This window comes from Strix aluco, chromosome 2 (assembly GCF_031877795.1).
Source record: "Strix aluco isolate bStrAlu1 chromosome 2, bStrAlu1.hap1, whole genome shotgun sequence".
NCBI lineage: Eukaryota > Metazoa > Chordata > Aves > Strigiformes > Strigidae > Strix > Strix aluco.
In genome coordinates this window covers 135,247,567-135,271,459 of record NC_133932.1, presented here as the reverse complement: position 1 = coordinate 135,271,459, position 23,893 = coordinate 135,247,567, and the positions used below count along the sequence as shown (strand labels likewise).

The following is a 23,893-nucleotide window of genomic DNA, read 5'->3' as shown; positions in this document are numbered from 1 at the left end:
CAATGTAAATGGAGGATATTGTTATTGTTCTTAAGAGGCAGTCCCTTAGTGGCAAAAGCCCTAATTTTGATCTTGGGTCCAATCTGATGCTACCCAGAAATAGAAAGATAGCTAAATGGTTTCTTTTTAAGGCAAATTGTTTGAAAAACTTTTAACAGTTCTAGTACTTCTTATCTCTAACTTTATAAGAGAGGAACTGAACCTTTGCAGGTTTGTATTTTAATATTAACAAGTGAAATAGCTACACTTGTCATGATTTGGTGAACAAATCTTTTATCATGGAATTGTTACCTTTAGGAAGGTGGTAACCTTTTAGGTTGTCTGACATGATTTTAATTAAGTATACTTGTCTGGTTGACAAACTAAATTACCTGGAAGATGCTTGGATAAGCAGGAGTGGTTTAGAGATGCTCAGGGTGGAGCTGATTCACTGCTGAGAACTGACAACTTCCTTCCAGCAAAAGTTCAAACCCTTGGACAGAAGAAAATGCAGGTAGAAACAAACTGGAGCACCTGAATTAATTTTCTTTTTTTTTTCCTAAAGAGTCTAAACCAATTATGCCCAGCTTGTTATGAATTAACTTTAATTTGTTTGTCATGTCTCACCTACAGCTACTGTGGTTGTGTTGGCTGGAACAGTTTTCTTAGTCTTTGATGGAGATTAAGTGTTTAATTCTTGCTAATACAAGTTTTAAGAATAAATCTACCTTTTGGTCTGAGAACCATTGTTTTAAATGCAGTTTATTTCAATATTTATGGTTTTCTGTAATGTTGGAATAAGTAGCAAGTGTAATATAAAATACCCACTAGTATGATAGGCTGGTCTTCCACAGAGGTGGAGTTGGCCTTAATATAAATTTAATATCCTTGTTCTTCAGATTCTTCTGTACAGGTACTTCCTGAAATTGTCTTAGGATAAACAAAAAAAACCTCAGGTTTTACAAAAGCAGTCCTATCCCCTTTTCAAACTCTCTTCATAATGCTGAGATTCTTAAGTTTATCACACTGGCTTTAGAGTGTCAGAGGTTTGGGGATACAAATTTTCTGAGAAAGTAATCAAATTGGATGAATTTGGAGTTGTTTTCTAAAATCTTGTAGAAACAGAAACATTACTTTTTTTTTAAGTTACATTTGACTAGCTACTTCTTTACATCTCTAAATAACTTGGAATGATGTCAGTTAACGTAAAAGCCAAAGTAACAAAGGACAATAAAATGTTGAAACTTTCTCTCTTTGAGTCTGTAAATGAAATCAATTACAAAGTGAGGGTTTTTTTTTTTCCTTAAATATATCAGTACCCTTAAGTTCTTTGGTCTTGAACTATTCATAAAATATGATGGGTCTCATCTGCTACATCTTGTTTCTGTGGAGCAAGTGTTGCTTATAACTGGTATGAGAGCAGACTCAGACTCCAGTCTGAAGTGTCTGATGTTTTTAGCTTATTTGTTTTCCCCTTCATGTTTACTACGTGTTTTTGTTCAGTCAAGTAACATTTCACGCAGCACTTGGGAAAACAAAGCTGTATATAGGAGCTAAATATTAGTAAGGAAATAGCAATTAATATTTTATTACTTGAACATCATTAATGATTTACTCACAGCCCCATGGAGAATACACGGTCATAAATGTGAACACGAATCTTGGACACTTGTTCACTCAAATTAAAACAGGCACGTTTTCTTTGGATGGCCGGGTCTGTAATATCCTGAAGGAACAATCTAATCTTTAAATAAAATGCTGCTTTTGTAAGTGATACCTGGTTCCTTTGGAAGCTTAGTGTGGGGCAGATGGAGATGGGTGATGTTTAATAGCAACAGTTGAAATGTGAACTCAGTTTCTTAGAGACTCAAGACAGCACATGGTCACCTCTTTCTGCTTTTGTTTTCCTACCCAGATGTCATGTTTCACTGCCCCCTTCTTTGCCTCTTTTCTCTTTAAATCTTCCATAATGCTAAACTCTAAGGTCCTTTTAACTCTCATGAGCAAAGCAGCTGTCTTCTCCCTACATTATTCTCTTTTAAAAACTGATTTTGATGTTAAAAGGTACTTGTATGAATCGTACTGCAGCAGGTCACAGGTGATGGTTTTTATTGTTGCTCAATGTCATACTTTTTATTGGATGAGGTGAGGTAGCTATCCCTGTATGTGTGGTGTTGGCTGTTAAAAAATACTAAATTTAAGGAAAGGTGTATGAGAAATGTTTTACGGTTTGGGGAAAAAACCCCAGTCCTTACTAATGATGCAGCATTGTCAGAGAGCAGGAGTATGAGGAAGAGGAGTTTTGCTCTTTTAAGTAAAAAAGAAATCTCATTTTTTCTCCCTCCATGCTCCCGTTTGCTGTGCACTGTACATGTTGAGTGTTCTGTCACTCAGTAGAGGCAGAGAGATTTCTTTCTTGGGGTATGAGACTTCTGCAGACCACTGCGAAGTAGGAGTTAACCTTGTTGCAGTAATGGGGAGAGAATTTTGGAACCAGACTAAAACCTGGGAAGTAACTCATGGCTCTGATGCTTCAACTGATTTTTTTTTTTTTTTTCCTGTCACTAGGAGGCAGATGATTTTTTCAGCAGCTTGTGGGTTTACATGTAGGTTTGTTTTGTACGTACATCGTCATCAGCTTGTGTTGATAGAGACACATAAGGCAATATTGCTATAGTTTTAAGCTATTACAAAGCCAAAATAGAATGCAGTTTATAAAGTTAAATCATATTTTTTTCCAGAGGCTTCACAAAACTTACATTCTAAGTTTATTTACCATGCATCTCTACTATTTGCAATATGAAAATGTGTTTTAGCAGAAACAGTGTTTTTGCTCGTGTTTTGATACAAGATTCTCACATGCGTTCCTCTGATCTTGGCTGTTGGAAATAGAGAGATCCCTTAATCCAATTCTTTTCATGCTCTGAAACCTTAGAATTTAAGGATGACTATAAAAAGGGGTATTCTATGAACATTTAATTGTAGTAGGAGGAACAAATGTAATGTTTTTGATTTTGTTTTTCTTATTTATTTCTTTTACCCCAGGCTAGTTCTTTGGTTAACGAAATCCACTGTAATCCCATCAGGAGAATGTGGTGATCGTTTAGTAATTTATATTGTATGGTTGTATTAATCCAGGTTCTGTCATTGTAGCAGAAAATATGAATCCAAGCCCACCATATGACTTGGCTGTGTCCATATGGAAATAATAAACTCTGTAATAAATGGCCTCCTGTTGTACAATGCAGTACTGAGGATGATTTTCTTCCAAAGCAATTTTTCTTTCTAAAACTCAACAAGCATAGAAATCATTCCCAATTTCAAGAGTTTTTGCTGTTAAAAACTGATTGGCCCATTGTTTGGGAGAAGTCAGAAATCTTTCTAACTTTGAGGATGCTTGCCTGCACCTTTAATGAATTACAGGAGTGTGTGTAATTCTAAAAAACAAATTTAACTTTGAGTGGGATTGTTCCATGTTTCAGCAAGTAGCTCTATCAGTATCAAATTTGTGCAGTTACTGTATGTGTATATTGGAGGCCAGCTGTGATTTCTAGAAGCTGTTAACATCTGCTGAGAACTGCATATTAAGTTGATACTGCTTCATTCCAATAGTCTTAAAGATATTGGAATTTAGGGATTTTTTTTTAATATATTTTAACCACACGAGGGATAGATTTCCCTGCAAAGTTTCCCTGAAGTTGTGAGATTCAAACTTGAAAGAAAGAAGGACTTTCTCCCTTCCATGTGCCATTTTCTTCAGAGGTATTTTTAGTTTGGGGACTTCTTAAATAAGTAGTTTATAATTACCAGCAGTGACAGTTATGTCATGTGTACTTCATTTGGTAATCTGAGGGTAAAAGCAAGTTGCGGTTCGCATGGAGTCAGTGTCTTGAATCTTTTCATTTATGTTTGCACCCACATAGGTGTTAATACTTGAGTTAAAGTACGTCAATGTTTGAAGCCTTTCTCTTAGCTACATGGCATTTTATTTGAATACTGGGTTTAATTATGAGAATAATAGCAGTTTAAATGTTGATGTAAACGGTATAAGGAACACAGATTTAGATTAGTTGTGTGATAGTATGTATCATTACTGTAATTCCACTAGTGATTCCAGCATACATTGATCCACTCAGAACAATAGATGACACTTGCACACAAATAAATGTTTTGAATCTGTGAATATAGAACATTGTGTTGAAATTTGGTGTTTTCTCTTAATGGCTGTATTTTTATTGAGCTGTGAGTCTGCTCTCCTGTTACAGATAGGAAATGGAAAAAGTGTAATGAGGTTTAACAGTTGGATTGACTGATTATTTTGTCCCTGTTCTTGGGTGGGTTTCACTAAAATGAGGTTATGAGTATTAAATGGAACATTTCCTTAAGGGGAATAGATATCTTGGAACTGCTTGATTATACTACACTTTCTTTGAAAACCTGGTAAATTAACTGGCCATAATGTTATATTCATTGGAATCTGGGATTTGGAAAGCAGTGCTAACTCTTTTTTTTTTTTTTTTTTTTTTCTGGTTTTGTAGCTTAGATACCAACATGGGCTGAGTACTCCAGACCTAAGGCAAACTCTTCCTAACCTGAAAAACTTCATGGAGCTTGGCCTAATGGTTAGATGGTAAGTAATTTTTTGTAATTAAAAAAAAAAAAAGGTGGATGCTACAAAAAAAATTAGATTTAATGATTTTTCACAAACAAGCAGCTCCTCTTCACAAGAGTTAAGCATGCTTGGTTGAAGATTGTGACTTTCCCAAAATACAGACCATGTAAATGTCCACAATATTCTACTATTTTCTTCTGCTCTTCTAATATCTTCCCTATGATGGGCCTGCAAACACTTCTCAGAGGTGTACTGGTTGAAAAACAATGTTACTCACTAGAGGGAGGTGATTTAATCATTCTCTTGAGACTGTATCCAAGAGTTGGTAGCAGATGCACCTTCTGTATTATGATAGTCCAGGAGAGTGGAAAGGTGTAACCACCTTAGAACAGATTTTAGCCTGGTCAGTACCTGCCTTCCCACTGGCTTAAATGTGTAATTCAGGTGAGCTGTGTGGGAATCTTAATTACAATCAACACAGTTTTTTGTTGAGTATAATTGCTGCTAGTGAAAACAGCTGTTGCATGTTGAGTGTTGTTGCTAAATGGGAAGCTACATTAATAAGTAACTGAAGGTTGTAGTAACCTTCCAGAGAAATGTTGAGTGCTTCTGCTCTGATTCACTCTGGAGGATCCAGGCTCACCCTCCACTGTCTGTACAGAAAACAAAAGCAGACTGTTTTCTATGTTCTAAGACTAAAGTTAGTGTAGGCTTACCTTGGAGCAGTTGTTTGAGCATGAGGCTTGACCTGTTCTCCTGAAACCCACTGAGATAAAGTTTAGTAAATGTGGAAGGCACAATTTACTAGCAAGTGTATTTCTGCATGTGTTAGATGCTTTGTATTTGCATTTTTTTTTAAATTTATGGTCTTTAAATCGTAGCCTCTCATTGTAGCCACTCATGCAGCCTCTTACCTTAAGCAATTATTTTGTCCTGCATTCTCATCTTCATTCTTTGGGTGCCAGAATCCCACCCAAACATAGCGTTGTGCCACTTTAGGATCCCTAGGTTAATTATTCACTGCTCCAAAGTTGCAGAGGTCTTGTGTGGTCCCTGTGTCATGCCCAGCCCCATGCAGATGCCCTGGATACTCCAAGGTATTGAAAATATCATCCAGTCTGAGGTAACCCCACCAGGTTTTGCTGCCAGATGCTCTGGTGATGGATGAGGACTCCGTCGCTACTTCAGTTGGTCTAAGAAATAGTTTCTTCTGGCAGATATTATGCTAAACTGAGGTGAAAGAGTGTTTCCAGTCTTCTTAACAGAAACTAGTTATTCCTAATAAGATAACAAACTACAAAGCACTAATAGCCTAATCTTAATATTTTTTTGGGCTAGCATATGGCTTTTAGGGGAGACTCAGACCCAGGCTTGAACTAGTTTTTAAATCTGATGTGAAATGACACTAAACATTGTGACACTGGCCCTTCTTTAACAGTGAAGTTAAAGCTTTCTAGTGCTATTCATATTATCTGAATTCCTTATGTGTTAAACCAGCAGAAATAGCAAAGCCTTTACTAGCATAATGCAGAGTAGTCTTGTGCTCTGCGTGACAATTGTAGAGGCAGCATAGCATAAGGTGTTTTTTTGTAGAGATGGAAATATTTGTCTGAAATTAATGCAGAAAAAGTGTCATGTGATAAACAGTTTTGGGTTGAAAAACAGTGGGCAAAACCCCCTGATATACAGCCTTCTGTTATGTACCCATTTCTGCAACTTTTAAAGGATTTTACTATGCCACCAGCATTCTTACTGCTGTATTTTAGTAGGGTCCTAAAACGTTGCTAAGTTCTAAAAGTTTCTTCTTTCTTTATTTTTTTCCTGTAATATGCAGAACATGGGAAGAACAACACATCAGTTCTAAAGACCATATGTGATCACACATCCTTCTATGCAAAACCAAACCCAAGCTTTTTGTTATTGCTCCATTTGAAAATTATAAGAGCAGGCTCCAGAGTTAGTGCCTCAGAGTAGCACAGCTCCATATATCAGACTTTTGGGACAAAAGTTCTACTTCAGTGGGTAGCAGTGATGAAAATCCTGTGGGACATCATCAAGCTACAGCTCTTACCAGCCCTTATTTCTGTCATTCTTTGCCTTTATCTTTCATTCCTTGCACAGAAATTCTGATCCGTGTGAACTCTAAGCTAGTGTCCAAATCACTTATTCTGGGAGAAGAGTCTTGGCAAAGGAAAACAGATACGGGAGTAGAAAAAGTAACATCTTTCAGCAATACTGTAAAAAGTGTTGCCTGATGGAAGTTCAACTCAGCCAACAAAACAGTGGAAGTAAACAGGCCCTGAGAAAAGGAAGCTCAGTCCCTTGTGCAGTTTTATTCTGTCAATAATTTCAGGCGCAGCTGAAAAGATTCTCCCTGCTTTTCTTATCCCTTAACAAGATGTATCAAGAAAAGCTTTCTTCATCAAGGAAAATATTACTGTGAGTTTTTACAGGTTATCCATCACTGTGGTGTAAAAACCCTAAGATGATGTGTGGTCCCCTAGGCAAATCTGAAAATGAAGGGCCAAAATACCTAAACTGTGACTTCTGTAGCACTCGTGTGTCCCCATCAGCAGAGTGGGAAGGGTACAGGCTGTGGATGTCTCCTTCAGTCTTGAGTAAGCAGAGGTGGGATGACTGTGGGATATGTTAAATGGGAATCATTTTCAAAGCATAGGTATCTGTTCTTCCCTTCTGGTGCGTGCTGGATTTGAAGAACTGATAATAGAAGCTTTAGTTGTGCCTTAGAGGTTTTGCCATCATACAACCAGGGTGTTTTTTTCCCCTATAGGTGATACACAGTCATTAGCAAGACAAAACACATTTTTCTGGCTGGATAATATTTCAAAACATGTAGGAATATTAAATGTAGTTCTCTGGGAGTATCACATTCCCTCCTTCCCCCCCCATGAATGTCTATGCCTCATTTCCTTCTCACCTCCAAAACTTGTATGAATAGTTGTTCATTTTTAACTTTTTTTAAGGCTAATGATGCTAAACAATGCTTCTTAGTACTTCCTAATAATATAACTGGAAATGAGGCTTTACAGGGAGTCTAGCTCAAGGGGAAAACTGGCTAGACTTTCATAATCGGGCATTGCAGTTGAGCGCATACATAGAGTACAGATGCCCACTGTCTTGTGGATAATATCTGGTTACAGATATTTAAACAAGCGTAAAAGCCACCAGCTGTTAAAATGAAGATTTGAAGGATTTTTTTTGTTTGTTTTCTGGATACTGCAGGTGAGTCATCTAATACCCTCTGCCACAAACCATAGTCAGTAAAGCATTTCCAGGTTATCCTTCATTTGCAGAATGAGGGCAGGAACATACGAGGCAGTGATGGGTTTTTCTTATCTACAGATTCACCTGCACTGCCTGGTTTGCTTGATTTTGTTGTTGCTGGTCATCAGTTCCCTTTCTTAGCACTGCAGCTGGGTTTTGCCGAATTAAAGTTCCATCAAATCATAATCACACTGGTAAAAACAATACTCATACTGTACTTCGTTTCTCTTTGAACAGGGCTGGTTTTAACTCCTAGCCCATGCGTTGTCCTCATTTTTGCTTTTGACTCTGTATTTCTCTGCAAGCTGGAATGGAACTGAATCCCCTAGGTATTCAGGGTAACTGAAATATGTACCTATTTCAGGCTTAAGTGCTTTTTTGGATAAGCATCAATTTAGATTTGCATACAAAATTAAATTATTTACCCCTTCAGATTAAAAACAAACAAACAACCCCCAGAGCTTTTGTAGAAGAGCTCACCTATTTTGTACTAATATCAGAGCAAATTCGTCCTTAAAAGTCTCTGCTTCAGGCTTTTGTGAACTCCGTTGTTCTGCCTGGAGCTCTGGGGCAGCCCTTGGCCCTCTTGAAGGTCTGCGGAGTCCAGTGCTTTTGCATCAAGGTTTAATTGCATTGCTGCTGGATCCCTCTGCCTGGTGAGATTTGTGTTGTTTTGGTTTCTCAGGCATGACACTTAAATGATTAATACATGTTTTCACATCCCAACACACGTGATTTATTGCAGCAAGCTTGCAGGTCTACAAGCTCTGCTTCCCTCTTCGTATCTCTCCTGGCACCTATATTCTGCTGTGTTTTCTTTTCTTCCCCTTTACCCCTACTACAAAATATTATTTGTACTGTATGTAGATGAAATCAAGACAGATCTCTTAGTTCCTGCACACTCTGTTACGGAGGCTGCAGAACTGCAAAAACTTACTTTGCTGATACCAAGTCTGGATCTTGACTCTTAAGGTGAAAGATGATGAGCCCAAGTTGTTGTTGATTTAGACTGTCTAGTTGTGATCCCCCAAATCTTTTCTGTTTTCCTTTTGAGAATAATTCTCTCTGTTCCCAGTTTTTCAGTCCTGGAATATCACTGGCTTCCAGAAAAGCAGCTCATTTTTAAGATTAGCTTTTGCTGATGCAAAAGGCCCTGGGCAGTTTTTCTCTTAAATTCTTTTTCTTTTGAGTGTGCAGTTTATTCCAGCATTTGAGACTAAACCTCTATTTACGCCTAGCCTATACATTTTGAACATAGTTTCATTCCTATTTGCATGTTCAGATTTATCTTTCCTAAGGCAGGAAAGATCTAAAGATCATGGTTGCATTAAATCAAAGAGATTCTTTTATTTTCTCTCCTATTCTTCAGCTTAAATTTATTTACTCTGTGTAATTTTTGAGGGATAGCATTTGTGATTATTAATGGCAAGTAAAGAGCACACTGCAAACTTGAGCAGTCCAGCGAGAAGGAGATTTTTTTCTTAGTGAATAGATTAGACAATAGGCTTATCTAATGCTGGCAAATATGAGATACTCCTTTAGAAGGCCTTGTCTGTAGTCAGGGAGATGTCCTTTTGAGCCTGCATTCAAAAGCTTTACTCAAAAATACTTGTGTGCCAAGGCTTAAATTTGTGTTTCAAAGGTATGTCTTGAATCATATACTGCTAGATTCAAGAGGAGCCTAAAACTTAATGTTTGAGTTAAGAAAACTCTGGTAGCTTAATTTATGAAGATTATTTTTTTTGGTTTTAGAAGCGTGGGTCAGAATTTCTTAGCTGCCAAAGGACGCAATTTCACCTTAACTTCATATTGGCAGCCTCCCTTTGCAGCCCTGTCGCTATTGTGCGTTATTTAACCAGTAATCTCTAAGAAGGTGAGAAACTATTATTGCTTTTTAGCACAGTTGACATGATATTGGCTTGGAGCTGTGCTTGGAGCTTCAAACATTTCAAATGGCTATAAACCAACTTAAACACCTTCATTTAGCGTTCTTACTGCCATGAGGTCATAGTTTGCAACAAAAAAGATCAAATGGTGTTTAAGTTTGGGTTTTTTTTTTTTTAAAGTATTCTCATACCAAAGAGCTGTAGCTGTGGATTTTGGCTTTTGGCCAGACAATCAAGATTTAGTGTTTTGACCAGCTGTGATCCAGTAATGTTCCTCAGAGGAAACATTTTGTGGGGAGGAAAAGATACATATTTGAGCCTGTGAATTGTATTCTGTCTCTCATACTGCTTTACAGTTTCTCTGAGCCCCTTGCAGACAGATTAAATAATCACAACTGAATCTGACTGAAGAAACTATTTCTTATTATCAAAACTGCAAACAGATTACAACCAGAATCTGTTCACTAAGAGAATAACTTTAGAAATATTTGTGTCCTACTTCAATCACTTTATCTCGCCTGTTTACAGCATGGACTCTATGTTTTGTGCCTTAGGTCTGTAAGAATACCCAAATGGACTAATTATTAACTAGTCAAAACTAGTATTTTGGGGAGAAAACAGCTACTTTGTAATTCTGCTGCCAGTAAAACTTACAGCTGAAGTTAGACTTATGAATTGGCTTTTGAGATTTGGATGCAATTGAAACATTGAGATTGGTGATGATGTAATTCTCTTATCTATAATGTCCAATAAATCTGAGGTTTCTCTTCTTTCCTTTTTTTTTTAACATAAGAAATCCTGCTTCCTGATAGGAGCTGTATCTACTTCTATATGTAATCAGTTCTAGTGTGATCCAACTTGATGACTTGAGTCATTAAGGCCTGATGACAGTTCATCAAATCAGTTTTTGTACTCCACTAGTCGCAGGCCTTTTTTTGGACAGGTGTCCACATCTGTTTGCTGTCTCAGAAGATGGACCATGGCTGGAAGCTGAGCCAGCTCAACCCTAGTAACACAGGTCAAGGTTGTACCTTGGAGTAAGGGGCTGTGCTCCTGCAAGCCAAACTCTTTTCACTAGCGACAATACTTTACAGTCTCTAAAGTTTCTGGGCAATTGGATGTTAGTTTTCTAACATGACTTGCTTTTTTTTTTTTAATATATTTTATTAATTCCATGGGCTGTGAAGCTGATAAAGCATCTCCTCTGGACTTTGCCTTGATGCAGTGCTGTGAATTCTGGTAACAGTACAGCCTTTTCCTCAAGGAAAATGCAAACAGAATAGAGACCTACTATCAGCTGCTTGTTTTCATGATTAATAGCAACCTAGTATTTCTGAGCTCTGTGCCTTTCTGTAAACATTACTTTTGAACAAAAACCTCAATTTGATTTTTCCTTCTCACCTGGAGGGAGGTGATGGAACAGGAAAAGACTCCTTGACTTAACTGCTTAATCCACTGTGCCTAGAGCTGTTTTTTTGTTTTACTTGCCTGCACGACTGTGACCATTGTTCTACTTAAAAGTATACAGAAAGCTGTTCACCTTCTCGTGTTTGCCTTCTGGACACTCATCACTCAGCCTAAACTAGTTGCCTGGGTTGCCCCTGTGGTCAAGAGGAGGCATCCTGAGAGGGTGATTTTTCCCACTGGTCATAGATGGCTCTCAGTGGGGTATTACCCACCCTTCTCTCCAGTGCTCATTTTCTTTCTCCAGTGACCGTGGAAGGAGCCTAGGCAATGAACTCTTAGATGGCTGGTCTCCAAAGTCCTTCATGCATATTTACTTTTATCCAAGTGCCTTAGATAATATTTGATAAGCAGTTAAACCATTCTATTGACTTCATTCCTGCTTTCTCAGATTTGGGCTGTTATCCCCATATTTATTCCTGACTTGAAGCTAAACCCATCCTATTCATATTTATTGGCAGCAATGGACACATTCAGAAATCTGCCCGCATATGTCTCCAGCAGCTTAAAACCTGCTTTTGCAGTCTTAAGTAAGGTCTGTTTCATTGCAGTTTTAGGGAACCTGGCTGCAAGTGCTTTTTGTTCTAATTCATTAGTTTGAATGCTCGCATGATAAATGAAGATCATTCCTGCTTTACTGCCCTATGGGGCATCCCTTATGTACTCTATTAACCGGGAAGTTATTTTGTAGATGAGGGAGATTAGCTTTGTATTGCTGCTACATTTATCCTGTTAGATCACTTAGTATAGATCATTCTGCCAGTTTAACTTACTAAGGAAGGGAAGATTTTTTTTGGCTGCTGGACTAAAGAGGTATTGTTCAGGCATACATAACATGTTTGCTTGAATAGCCTTGTCATAACAAGCTCTTTAAAAACTCTCCTGGTCCTGCAAACTAATTAATTTCTCAACCATTTGTCTGTAAGGCCTAGATTTAGAAAGGAATTCAGGCATGTTTCTTTTTAGGAGGAACTTAAATTTACATGCCCATCAGAACAGTTTATAAACCTGCTTCTCTTGAGCTAGTAAGGCACCACAGTTTTCACGTTGGTTTACTCAGACACTTAAATTTCTCTGTTCTGCTACATGGAAAAGTTGTTGTTGTGCCTAAATTGGCCTTATTAGCACTTGTTGAAGGTAATTTGGGGTTTGCCAATTATGCCATGCTTAAGTCTTTGCCCTTTAAAGAGTCCGATCTAAGAGAAATGAATTTGAGCAAGTCTGAAGCACAGTCTGGCACAACAAATAAGAGTAGCAGCTGCTACTCGTTCAGATGGTGAAGAGGCTTTGCCTCGAGTTTGATCTCTCCAAGAATTACTTGCGTTTTGCATGATGGTGTGCCTCTGCAACTTCAGGAGCCAGCATTAAACCTAGGGCTGCTTTCGGCTCTTCTTTCCCTACATATCCTCCTCATCCGAGATGGCTCTTACTCTTGTGAGATCTTGCATCTTGTGCTGCAAGGTGGTACCTTCAACAGGAGAGCCCACTCCAAACCTGTCTGTAGGCTGGTGTTCAGACCACTGTGTGTGTAACTTGTCTGGATACTCTTTTGACTGCTTGCATTTTCAGGCAAGAGCTTTTATTACTAAAATATATTGTAAAGAGCAGATAGCCTTGTGACTATTTTGAGAAACATTCATCTGTAGTTAAATCCACATGGTATACCTTGAAATCCTTCCCGGATTAGATTTTAATCTCTTAACTGCCTATTTCAACCTGTGGATGGTTGAATAAAATCCAGAGAAATGGCAGAATTTCCTAGAAACCCTTCTTGTCTCTGTGCCTAGTTGAGGAGATAGGAAGCCCTCACTGCTGTACGGGCATCAAATTCTTCATTTACTTTACAAAGGATACAAGTATCTTGTACCATAACTTCTTCAGGTGGCATATAGACCGTCCCAACTGTCGCTGCTGAAGTTGTGAAGATGTGTCACTAACGTGACACATCTATATATCTGCCATCTGCTGTACACAGGGGGGAAAAAGTTATCCTTTTCTGCCTGTAATTCTTGTGTATTCCTAGTCTTGCTTTTTTTATTTTAAATGTGTCAGGTTGTTTCTCTGGAATCTGCAGCCCCCCTGTGTTCCAGTTCAGCGGAAGTACATTCCCATTTGATTCATCCCTGACTTCTTGAATAGAAACCAAGCAGAATGATTTTTATCGTTACTGTTGAGGGGATGTAATACTGGAATCGGTTCTGGGAGTCAGAATTGAATCAAATTAAATCAAATAATTTATTTTGGGAAGGGATGGCAATAAGTGGTGTTCGTGTTTGAAAAGGAGCTTCTATGGGAGTGGTGTTCTCATACACCCCATCTTCTCTTTGAATTGTGTACACGCCCACTATTTTAAATGGTATTAGGCAACTGATTTGTCAAATAGATACAGACTTAAGAGCACATTTTATACAGCTCATTCTAGAACTGCAAAAAGCAAGTGTGTTGCCCTTTGGGTCTTGAATGGACGATACACTACAAACAAAGCAAACTTCAGCAACAGGGTTTTTTTCCCCAGCCTAAAATACTAGACTGAGTAGAGAACCCATCTCTCCTTTTTGCCTGTCTCTCTTCTGAGCCTCCTGCATTTAGAGCCACAAAGTGATGGATCACCGCAGTGCACATATCCAAACCCTTGTAGCACAAAGCTCATAGCTTTCCTGCCTGGAGGCTCCCCTTTGTACTCCTCAAGACTCATGGCAGGCTTAGGCTCCTCTTAGTGGCAAGACTCATCATAGCCTGTACTTTGGGCTTGGTTTTGTAAGGAAGAGGGATGGAGGGAGGCCTTCCCTGCCCAGTTCCATGGCACACAGCCACTGCTTGTCCTTGTTTCTGTGCCTCAACATGGGACATGCATCTTGCCCCATCTCTTTGGTAAGAGATGCAAATCATCATGTTACTATCTTGTCCAAGTAGGAGAGAGATAATTCAGCTGTGCAACATCTCTATATCTGAAATGGGGAAGGCAGCAAAACCTTAGATACCTTGCATTGAAAAACACCGTCTGCTTAATTTCTAGAGTGTCTTATAATTTGAACAGTGATCTGTATAATCAGTTATCACTTGTCCATGAGGAATTAGTTCACATAAGCATAGGATGATGTGCCCTTGGACCCAGGGAAGTGTCTTGAATAACTTGTGGCTTTGTGAATATCTGCACATCTTGGAATCTGGGTAAATTCCTAAAATTTACCATTTAATTGTAAAGTTTCTAATAACTCAAAATACCTTGTTTTCCTGCATTTTGCTGTTAAAGCTTAAAACAGCTTTTTCTGTGCTTGCTCTTAAGGAGGATTCAGCAAACCTAGTGAAAATGTTTCGTAGCTAAGATTTAAGATAAAAGGAATTTAATCAAATAAGTAATACTGAGTATTTATTTATTGTCTGAATCAAGGCAGAAAGCGCTAAGCAGGGGGAAGGGGGAGGGAAAGCAGACTATCCCAAATATGTTTGCAGTGCACATTGCCTGAGTAAAGTTCACAAGTGTCCTGTGTCACATTCTTGTGTCTGTTGTATTACATCATTTTAAAAATAAATGATTGGTTGTGTAGGGGTCAGTTGAAGTATCTTTAAAGTCTCTGGTCAGTAAGGGACTTGAAGGCTAGTCTCCAAGACCACGTATACAGCACTTATTAGCATCTGTGGCACATACTGCTCTGTTTTGTCGCCTCTGTTAATGCTCCAAACCTTTGCAAACAAAGCTGCAAATGCTACACAAAGTTTGCATTAAAAAGGTCTGAAACAACAGTTGCAATCTAAGAAGAAAGTTGATGTTTTTGCTGCTAGCTGTGTGTGTGGTGCTTATCTCTCTACTTCACTGTCCCCAACTGTAAATTCTCAAAAGCAACTTTTCCTTAAGGTAATTTGAGGTTTTTATGGAAGAGAAGGAAGCCCTACGCATGTATTAAGGGGCAGGCTGAGTGGAGGTAAAATGGGAGAGGAAATTAAAGAGCGGTAGTACTCCACACTGCCCTCCCGTGGGGTTGCTTATTTTTCACAGAGGGACTTCTTGCAATCAAGCTTATCCAATTTACAAAGGGGAGCAAAAAAAGAAAAGTAATGTGGAAAAGGATCCACGCTAGGGACTGCTCATAACTACTATTCCAAGATTTTCCCCTGCAAGACAGATCCCAAAATGTATCAGGCCTTGAGTAGAAGGGAGTTTCTTTTAAATGGAGTTAATGAAAGAGACTCATACTGACAGCAGTTAAATCTTGGAGTTATATATTCAGCAGATTCAGTAATAGCTGTATTTTTAAATTTTTTTTTTTTTTTTTAAATCTGGAAGGAAAATGAAGCGGTTGCTTAAGTTAATGTACAACATACTATTTGCATATAGAATGGTGATTATATTTGGATAAGGATTAAGCCGATGAAGGAAATTTCACATAACACACCCCAGATGATGTAAAGCGGATGTTCCAAATCATAGACCCTGAGACAGTGTAAGTGGTTTGTGGAACTGTATAAAATAGTAAAATCAAACTTGTAAATTAAGCTTGATTAGTTCATGTTCCTCAAGAATCCAAGGCTGACATTTGCCCAAAAAGTTTTGGAATGATTGGCACAGAGAAGCAGAAGATCTGGCAAAAATAATCCTCTGCAAATAGCAAAGTTAGTGCGTTTTTTCTCCTTTGTGCAGCTGTCAGGAAAGTCCACTGTTGGAAGAAGTCGCTCTTAGAGGATTCGGCCATTATTATGCACTTTTGAAGAGTTTATGATGGCCCAGTACAGGCCATAAATACATAAATATATGGTCAACAGTAATAATTTCTAAAGTGCAGCTTGGTCCTATAAAATGGTGTTAACAGTACGAATTAACGTAATGTGGTGGTTTCTTGGGTGATTGACTCTTCAAACCATAGAGCTTTGTAAATGTTCCTACATGATCTTACCGGTTTTCAGTAAAGTTGTCCTCTGGGGTGTCTTCTGTAGTTCATACGGCATTAAACACATTTGGGGTTTTAGCACTTTAGGATACAAGTAGTTGGCCAAACGGAGCCCGGAGTTGTGATAAAATAATTGCTTCAGCCTTTGGTTAAACATCTGTATTGCTCGTGAGCATGCCTGACAGCTGTGATTTATCCTTTCCTTCTTTTATAGTGATCGACACCACACATCCAGTGCAATTCCCGTTCCAAAGAGACAGAGCTCTAGCTTCGGCAGATTGGATATTGGCTTTTCCAGTGGGCTTCCTTCTCCAGATAAAGGACTCCGAAAACGAGCCAGCACGGGAAACGAAAGACTACAGTACAAAACTCCTCCTCCTAGTTACAACTCTGCTTTAACCCAGCCTGTTGCCATCACAGCCCGTGTAGGAGAGTTAGATAAAAAACCTGGATCGATATCTTCTTCCTTGGATACCTCTATGGACTCCTCGAAAGGAAATACCAGGAAAGGCGAGGACTTGTGCAGCAGTTTAAATGGAGAAAACGGGAGCCTAAACAATGCCCAAGAGCAGCAGGAGTCTTTCCTAGGACATAGTAGTGCAATAAACGGGGCGTTTCTGCCTGCTGAGTGCTCTGGCACTGCAAGCAACGAGCAGCCCTGTGAGTTCCGACCCTCGCTGGGCCCTGTCCTTTGCTGCACCGTGGAGCAAGCGGAGGAGATCATGGGGATGGAAGCGACGGGGTTCAGCACGGGAGACCAGCTAGAAGACTTTAACTCCATCCCGGTGGAGCATGCCGTGGCAGTGGAGTGCGATGAACAAGTCCTAGGGGAGTTTGAGGAGTTCTCTCGAAGGATCTATGCACTGAATGAAAACATGTCCAGCTTCCGCAGACCGCGTAAAAGTTCGGACAAGTGAGCTTGGACAGGGATTTGATAGCAGACATTGAGGTGAAATCAGTGATCTGGAGTAGAGATAAAATTGCACTTATTCTTTATATTAATTATAAAAAAAAAAGCTAAAGCTATTCCTATGGTGTTAGACAAATGGACTTGAGCACGATAACACAGGATCATGGTATATTCACAGCCCAGGTAAATTTTGATTCTGCTTCCAGTCCTCTTATGTCTGGTATTTGTAATCTGTTGGAAATTTTTTTTAGGGCTTGGAATCCATTTATAAAAGCTTTCCTGGAAACAACTTCTAGTGCTGATCAGGCCCTTCTATGAATATTTGTTAATTTCTTAATTATTATTTAGAGTTAAATTTATTCTAATCTTTTCAGAAGGAAAAAAACCTTAATTTAAAAATGCCATAAATTACCATTTATGGTAAGACCTCTTTACCTTCTCCCATGTTCTCCTGTGTTTTCTTGAGCAATGTAGCCAGCGTTACAGAAATACCATGAATTTGTTATAATTGGACAGCTTTCTCTTTGGCTGTGCTCTGTAGCCTTTGAAGTTCTAGTTTGCACTGATGGGTCTTCAGTTGGCGGCGTAAACTTGCCAGAGAATGAGCACCTGTGTGATATCTGCAGTTTCCTTGCACCTGATTAGTCAGAAATTACTTTTTTTTTTTCCCCCCCTCCCTGCCCTCCTTTCCTCCATACTCACTGTTCCTACCAGTAGAAGCCTTGAGGACTAAATTGCCTCTATGGTTTCGTATAAAAATCTCAGCCTGACCATTCCCTGCTTCAGTTGGGCACAGACCTCATCAGCAGAGACCTAACGAAGGCACGACCTAAGAGGGGTTCAGCTGCCACCCTCCGCGGTGTCCAACGGGGACAGCGTGCTGTGAGGCACTTCACAGATGTCTTCATAAAAAACCCAGACTGAAAATGCAGTCAGCACTTTGGAATTAGGTGAATTTGTGGAATCACTCCACCCTCTGTAGAAAGGAGGCACTTAACATTATTCATCTAAATTAATATCCTTTTAACCATCTGTACCTTAAAGGAAGAAACTTCCAGCAGTTCGCTGGAGGTGCGGTTTGCTGTTCGGTAGGTTACCACTGGCACATGTGTTCAGCTGCACTAATGGGAAAGCAATTTGCAGCCTGCTTTGTGATTCCTGGTATTTGTTTCAGTTTGGATTTCATTGCTCTTGCTTTCTATATTGTATACCCAAGAATTTGGGCTCAGTTGTGAGCTCTCAAATATAAAAATATATAGCAGAATAAAAAACACTTCATCAAGCCTGGCTTTTTTTTTTTTTCCCCCCCCCCCTGGTCTATGCTTTCTTTTGAACCAATGACCTAGTCTTTTTCCTAACTTCACCGTAAGGCTAGCCTAAATTAACTTTTTAAAATGTGGATATGTGTAATCTCAACTATCTGTTGTCGAAACAAGACGTGTATGTGAGAACCAGTATACATAATAGCACTGTTCTAGAATATGCATTTTTCCAGGTAACACCTTAATGATTGTATTAAAATTATATTCACATTTCTTCTGTTAGCTTTTAACGGTTGTGTCTGCAATTGAGTTGTTGGATCGAGCCTTTCTACAGCCATTTGTTACCTTTGATCTGTCCCAGTACGATGTTCTAGATAGAAGCTCTCAGAAGCAGAGACCATGATTCTGTAAGACATTGAACATGATTCCAGGTGCAAATTTGGGCATGGAATTGGACACATTCACGAGTATCTTCTCCCCCGAATAGGCTCCTCTGTTCCAACCTCATGAAAAGCTTCCCTAAAGGAAAGGCTGCAGCAGCTTAAAGCACTGCCATCATCTTTGAGAAGACATAGGTTGGAAGCTCTTGCTGTGCTTGGGCATCCCAAAAGCCAGAAATAAACACCTGAAAGCATGGCACTTATTGATTTAGTAGGCATAAGATACTCTGTCCTGTGACTTTATCTTACTGTCTTCTGATAGCACTCTAATTTTAGGTGAAATTTGGTAACGTTGAGTCAGTCGTGCACCCTGCGGGATGGGATCTGGCACGCTCGAAGCAGCACAGACCTGTTTGTAGGCACACTCGCTTTCCTTTATAACGGAAAGGCAGTAGCTTGTGTGTGGTGGTGACTTTTCAAAGCAACCCAAAGAGTAGTTGTGCAGTCGCTATGTTTCGTACTCAAACACGGAGCGTCTCAGTGCAATTAAGCGACACGTGAAATTAGGTTCGTAGCACATCAGCGGGACTTTGGATTTTTTGTTTTATTAGTTGCGCATTTTCTCAGGTTGCACCCGACCAAATGAGGCCTAGTTTTCCTCCCGGATGTTGTGTTGCTGTTCCTGTTTGAGCCCTGTAATTGTTAATGTGTCAAACACCATGGTTGATTTCTGCATCTGTCGCACAAAGCTTCTTTGACGGGCTTTCTATGGATGTATCTTTAATAGGCCTTAAATTGTCCCCACATTTCTTTTCCACTTACATCACTGTCCGTATGGAAGGTGGTGTGAAGGGGGGACGGCATTGTAGGGCTAATTAAAGCATTGACAAACTTCTCGTTGCTGTGAGGATGGGGGATTGTACAGACCGCAGCCACCTCATAGCTTTCTTTTTTGAGTTTATTTTTTTCCCCCCTGTAAATTACTTTGAAAATAGCATAGTGGGAGAGAAACAAATAGTAGGTTTGAAGGTGAGATGATATATCACAGTGTGCTTTAAACTATCAAGAGCCTTTCAGTTCCTGCACAGCTGTGACACTGCTAAATGTCTGCAAATGTCTTCAAGTGGAGAAAACATTTCATTGCAATCTTTTCCCCTCACTAGGAATTCCTAAGATTTTTGAGAATATTAGTTTTGGAAGATCATATCCCACTATATTTTTATAGCAAGCACAACAGCATTGGCTTATCCTTGCTTGACCAGGTATTTAAAATAAGCAAAACCAGAATATCCCATAGTAAATGACACATTAAAACTATGTTGGTAATTGCGGGAAAGCTCATCTGTATTTATAAAATAAAACTGATTAGTATCTCTCAACCTGCGTGTGGCTGCTTTGTGTTTGTTTTCTTTACAAGCCTGATTTGAACTACAACATCCTCCCCAGCCCCCCAGACTCTTTGGCTTATTGTTCATCAGGCCCGTATTGATCAAAACATGAATATTTGGGCAAGAGGGTTTGCTAGAAGACCCCACCGCCTTGTTGGCGCCAAATCCTATTTCGCACGAGATGGTGCTGCAGTTGTTTTTCATGCTCCTTCCAAAAAGATGGCACGCAGCTGGAAAAACAGCGTACGGTGGGGCTGGGAGGCAGCTGGGTTTGCAAAACTTTACGGATAGTGGAAATGCCGTCTTCCCTCATCAGGGAGGCATCGCTACTCATCCAGCACCTTCTGTGATCCGAGCTAATAAGCAACATCTGTCTGCCTAAAAAAAAAAAAAACTTATGTTCCCCTTGAACAGGAGTCTACTGCACGAGATCGGGAGGAGACCGGCCACGACACGGACTCACTGGTGCGAAGCGCTGTGATGTGAAGAGCTACGGGGACTCTCCATGCATCATCAGAACAACAGGTTTTGTTGGGTTTGTTTTTTCTTTTCTCCCACCCAATCTGTCTGTCAGCAGAGAGTAACGTGCCAAGACACCAACTGTATAGTCCAGGAGCTCAAGCGGGAAGATACAGGAGAGAAATTTTACTTCAAGCTGTTTTGCAACATTGAACAGCGTTGTTGAAATATCATTGCATTAAAGTGAAGAATAAGCTATGAATGGGAAAGGTTTGTATTGAAATGCAGCTGGAGGTGCTGCTGGAGAGAGTAGACTTGTTCTAGATAAACCTTGCGCTCTTGTATACCTAATTTTGTCACCTTTCAAATGGCCAGAGAGGGTATTTCTCCTTGCTTTATGGATTTTGACCTTTTTCAGGTGGAAGTGTTTGCATATGCTCTATGTCCTCTGAAACAATCCGGTTTAGCTGGTAACTTTGGGCAGCTGTGAGCACCTCCTGTCTGCAGGGAAGGTCTTCTTGACCCCAGGTGAAAAAACATTTTCCAAGAGAAAGAAAAAAAAAAAAGGAAACAACTAAGACTTCTTTTAATTGCTGGTTATTTTGGTATCAGCTTATTTCGTGTATGGCAGAACGCAACACTGGTTTACAACTTTTCATTAAATAGTATGAAAACCTTTTTCCACTAAGTAATTGATTGTCAGACATCAGTCTGCTACTGGTGATATTTGTCCTATATGTATTGCATTGACTAGCTTGACATTTAATCTGGACTCTTCAATCTAGCTGTATTAGGTTACTTTTAATAGGTTGTTTTGATAAAGCCATACTTGAATTCCTGAATTTCTCACTTCTAGAACAGCTGTATCCATTCTGGTCTTGGTTTTAGCAGGGACAGAAAGTCCTTTTCTGTGTTGCACTGACTTGTTAAAAGAAACTAAAGCAGTGGCCATCAAAAACCTGAAAAAATAATTAAAAAAAAAAAAAAAGGAAAAAAATGCTTTCTGGTAGTCAGGTATTACAAAAGTTTCATTGACCTGGGTCTGTTAAGCCTTTAATTGGCTTGAGTAACGCCTGCGAAGTGGCGCTGCTTTCTCCAGCTGCAGCAAGCAGACGCTTTCTGCTCTTGCACAGGGGAAGGTTGTCCCAAGATTGCTCGCGGAGGAGAACATGCCCCGTGTGTTCTGCTGAGCCTCCAAGCCCACGCAGCCCGCCAGCTCTGGCAGGAGAGAGGGGCAGCAGCCCTCAGCCTGATGCCGAGCACCTATATTGATTACCCGTGCTAACTGAAAGTTCAGGCTGTTTATTTAGGCAAAACTAAATGCAGTTTCCTTGGCTGGGCAGAGGTGAGATGAGGAATAAATCTAACACTTGCTCTAATTATTGATTTTTGGCCTTTTAGCAGCAACGCTCTGGCTTTCTGTCACACGTCCACCTGCCAGCAGGGGTTCACAGCCTGTGTGCCAGAGGTATCGTGTCACTGCAGCAACCAGCCCCTGCAAGGGACCTGTCAGAAGGAGTTTGTGCCATTAGCTTGGTTGCAGGCAGTACCAGCAAGACCTTCATCCCACTTCTGTGAGACAGATAATGCTCTTCAGCAAATATCACTGAAAGCAACTAATGCCTTTTGGGGATAGTGCTTGAAATGTGAGCTGTGCCTAAACCTCTGGAGTCAGTCTTGCCAGCTGTCTTGTGTGGTGTGTGTTTCATGTCTCTGTTAAAAAAGTGTTTGCAGATCAGGTTGCATGGTCACGTCTTGAGCGTTAAACTGAAATCATGGACAACTCCTAATGGGCAACTCCTGAAGTGCCGTAGCATATTAATGCTGATATAAACAGATCTACAAACATAGAACGGTCCCAGTTCCCTAAAAATTTCATATGAAACACCTGTATTTTTAAAATAGCATAATAAGGTGGTTCGGTCAGTTAAGCTGCATGTGCATGAAAAGCTGTTAAGCTTGAACATGCAGTTGGTAGCGGTGGAAAACCCGCCAGCCCAGCCGTCCTGCTTCTGCCAAGCACGTTGGCCTGGGTGTGGGGACTGCACCCCATGGACAGTATGGGCAGAAGAAATCCAGCCGTTGATAAGTTTGTCTCTTCATCATCTGTTGAGGAGAAGTTTCTCTTCATCATCCTTCTTACAGACGGTGGAAGATCAGGGCAGCATGGTGTGGTGATTGGATTACCTGTGCCTACCCAAATTTTAATCCCAGCTCTCTCTCTCAGTGACTGTTCTGCTTGTGAGTCTCCTTGGGCTTCTCTGCTCAGGAAGGCGATACCCTCCCGCTGGCTGGTTCACTGCTGCCAATGCTGCTGGTGCTGAGTGCTTCTATTTTCAGCTGAGACTTGAACATGCTACAAGCGAGGCACTTTTTGGGAAAAAAAATCTCCTTTTCCTTGTAGGATACCTCCTGATGGAGGGTGTGCACACCGCCTCTGCCATTCCTCGGTGAAGCTCTGCAGTAGAAATCTGTCCCTTCCTCTCAGCTCTTGCTTCTCTGGTCTTGTTTTCAGGAGACTGATTTCAGCCGTTGGTCTGAAATCAGAAAAAGTCTTGGCGTAGTTTGGGTTTGTCTTCTGCGGTTTCATCTGACCTGGCTAGCGCTGCTCGGAACGTGGCTGCTGGGTTTGGAAATCATTTTCTCATATTAATCTTCTTCTCCCTGTAAATTTGCAGTGATGGTGAAATTTCACTGCAACCTGATATATCCTCGATGGTTTAATTGGAGACATGAGCGCGCTGGCAGAAAGACAGAGGACCCTTATGTGTATCTGTTTTCTATGGCTTTAGTTCTGTGTGCCCTATGCAGGACCGAGAGGGAACGATTCCTCGAGGGGGGATTGGACACCTGACACAGTGCAGATGTTTTGATAACATCTCAGCTTTGTGGTAATCTCACAGAGTTCCTCCTCTCTTTCACAGATGTTTAAGCCAATGCTGGAAGGAGCAGCAGTAAACCAAGTTCACCTCTGTCTAACTTGGACCCTACAAAGTTCTTCAGTGTCTTGATGCCTGGTCTGAAAGACGGGGAGGATCCCCCGTTAAATGGAGCACTGTGCTCCTGGCCACAGCTTAACACCCGTCACTTAGCTGAAATCAAATCTGCCTGGCTTTTCAAGATCTCTGGGCAGCTACAGCTTTGGGTCTGGAGGAGTCTGAGCTTTTTAATGCTTCAATTGCTAATTTTGCTCAGCTCCAGAAGTGTGTTGGGGTTCCTCAGTCCTTTTCAGGAGGCAGAGATGCTCTGTGCTGTATTGCAACAGCAGCAGCGTGCTGTTCCTTAACCTCAAAAACAAAATGCTGGTTACAACGCTGTCTTTTTTCATCTATTCCCTGCAGATAACGCTCCAGTGGTGAATGCAGAGCTGAGCGGCTACGGA

General features: G+C 40.2%; 1 protein-coding gene across 10 annotated transcripts in view; it reads left to right on the top strand.

Moving 5' to 3' along the window:
* Positions 1–20,043, top strand: part of UVRAG (UV radiation resistance associated) — a 97,933-nt gene extending 77,890 nt beyond the window's left edge. For all 10 annotated transcript variants that reach the window (XM_074816500.1, XM_074816496.1, XM_074816494.1 and 7 more), the window contains 2 exons: positions 4,518–4,609; positions 16,327–20,043. In XM_074816500.1, the coding sequence (XP_074672601.1) occupies positions 4,518–4,609; positions 16,327–17,029 (795 nt within the window). In that variant the 3' untranslated portion in view covers positions 17,030–20,043. The remainder of the gene's footprint in view (positions 1–4,517; positions 4,610–16,326) is intronic.
* Positions 20,044–23,893: the final 3,850 nt, after the last annotated feature.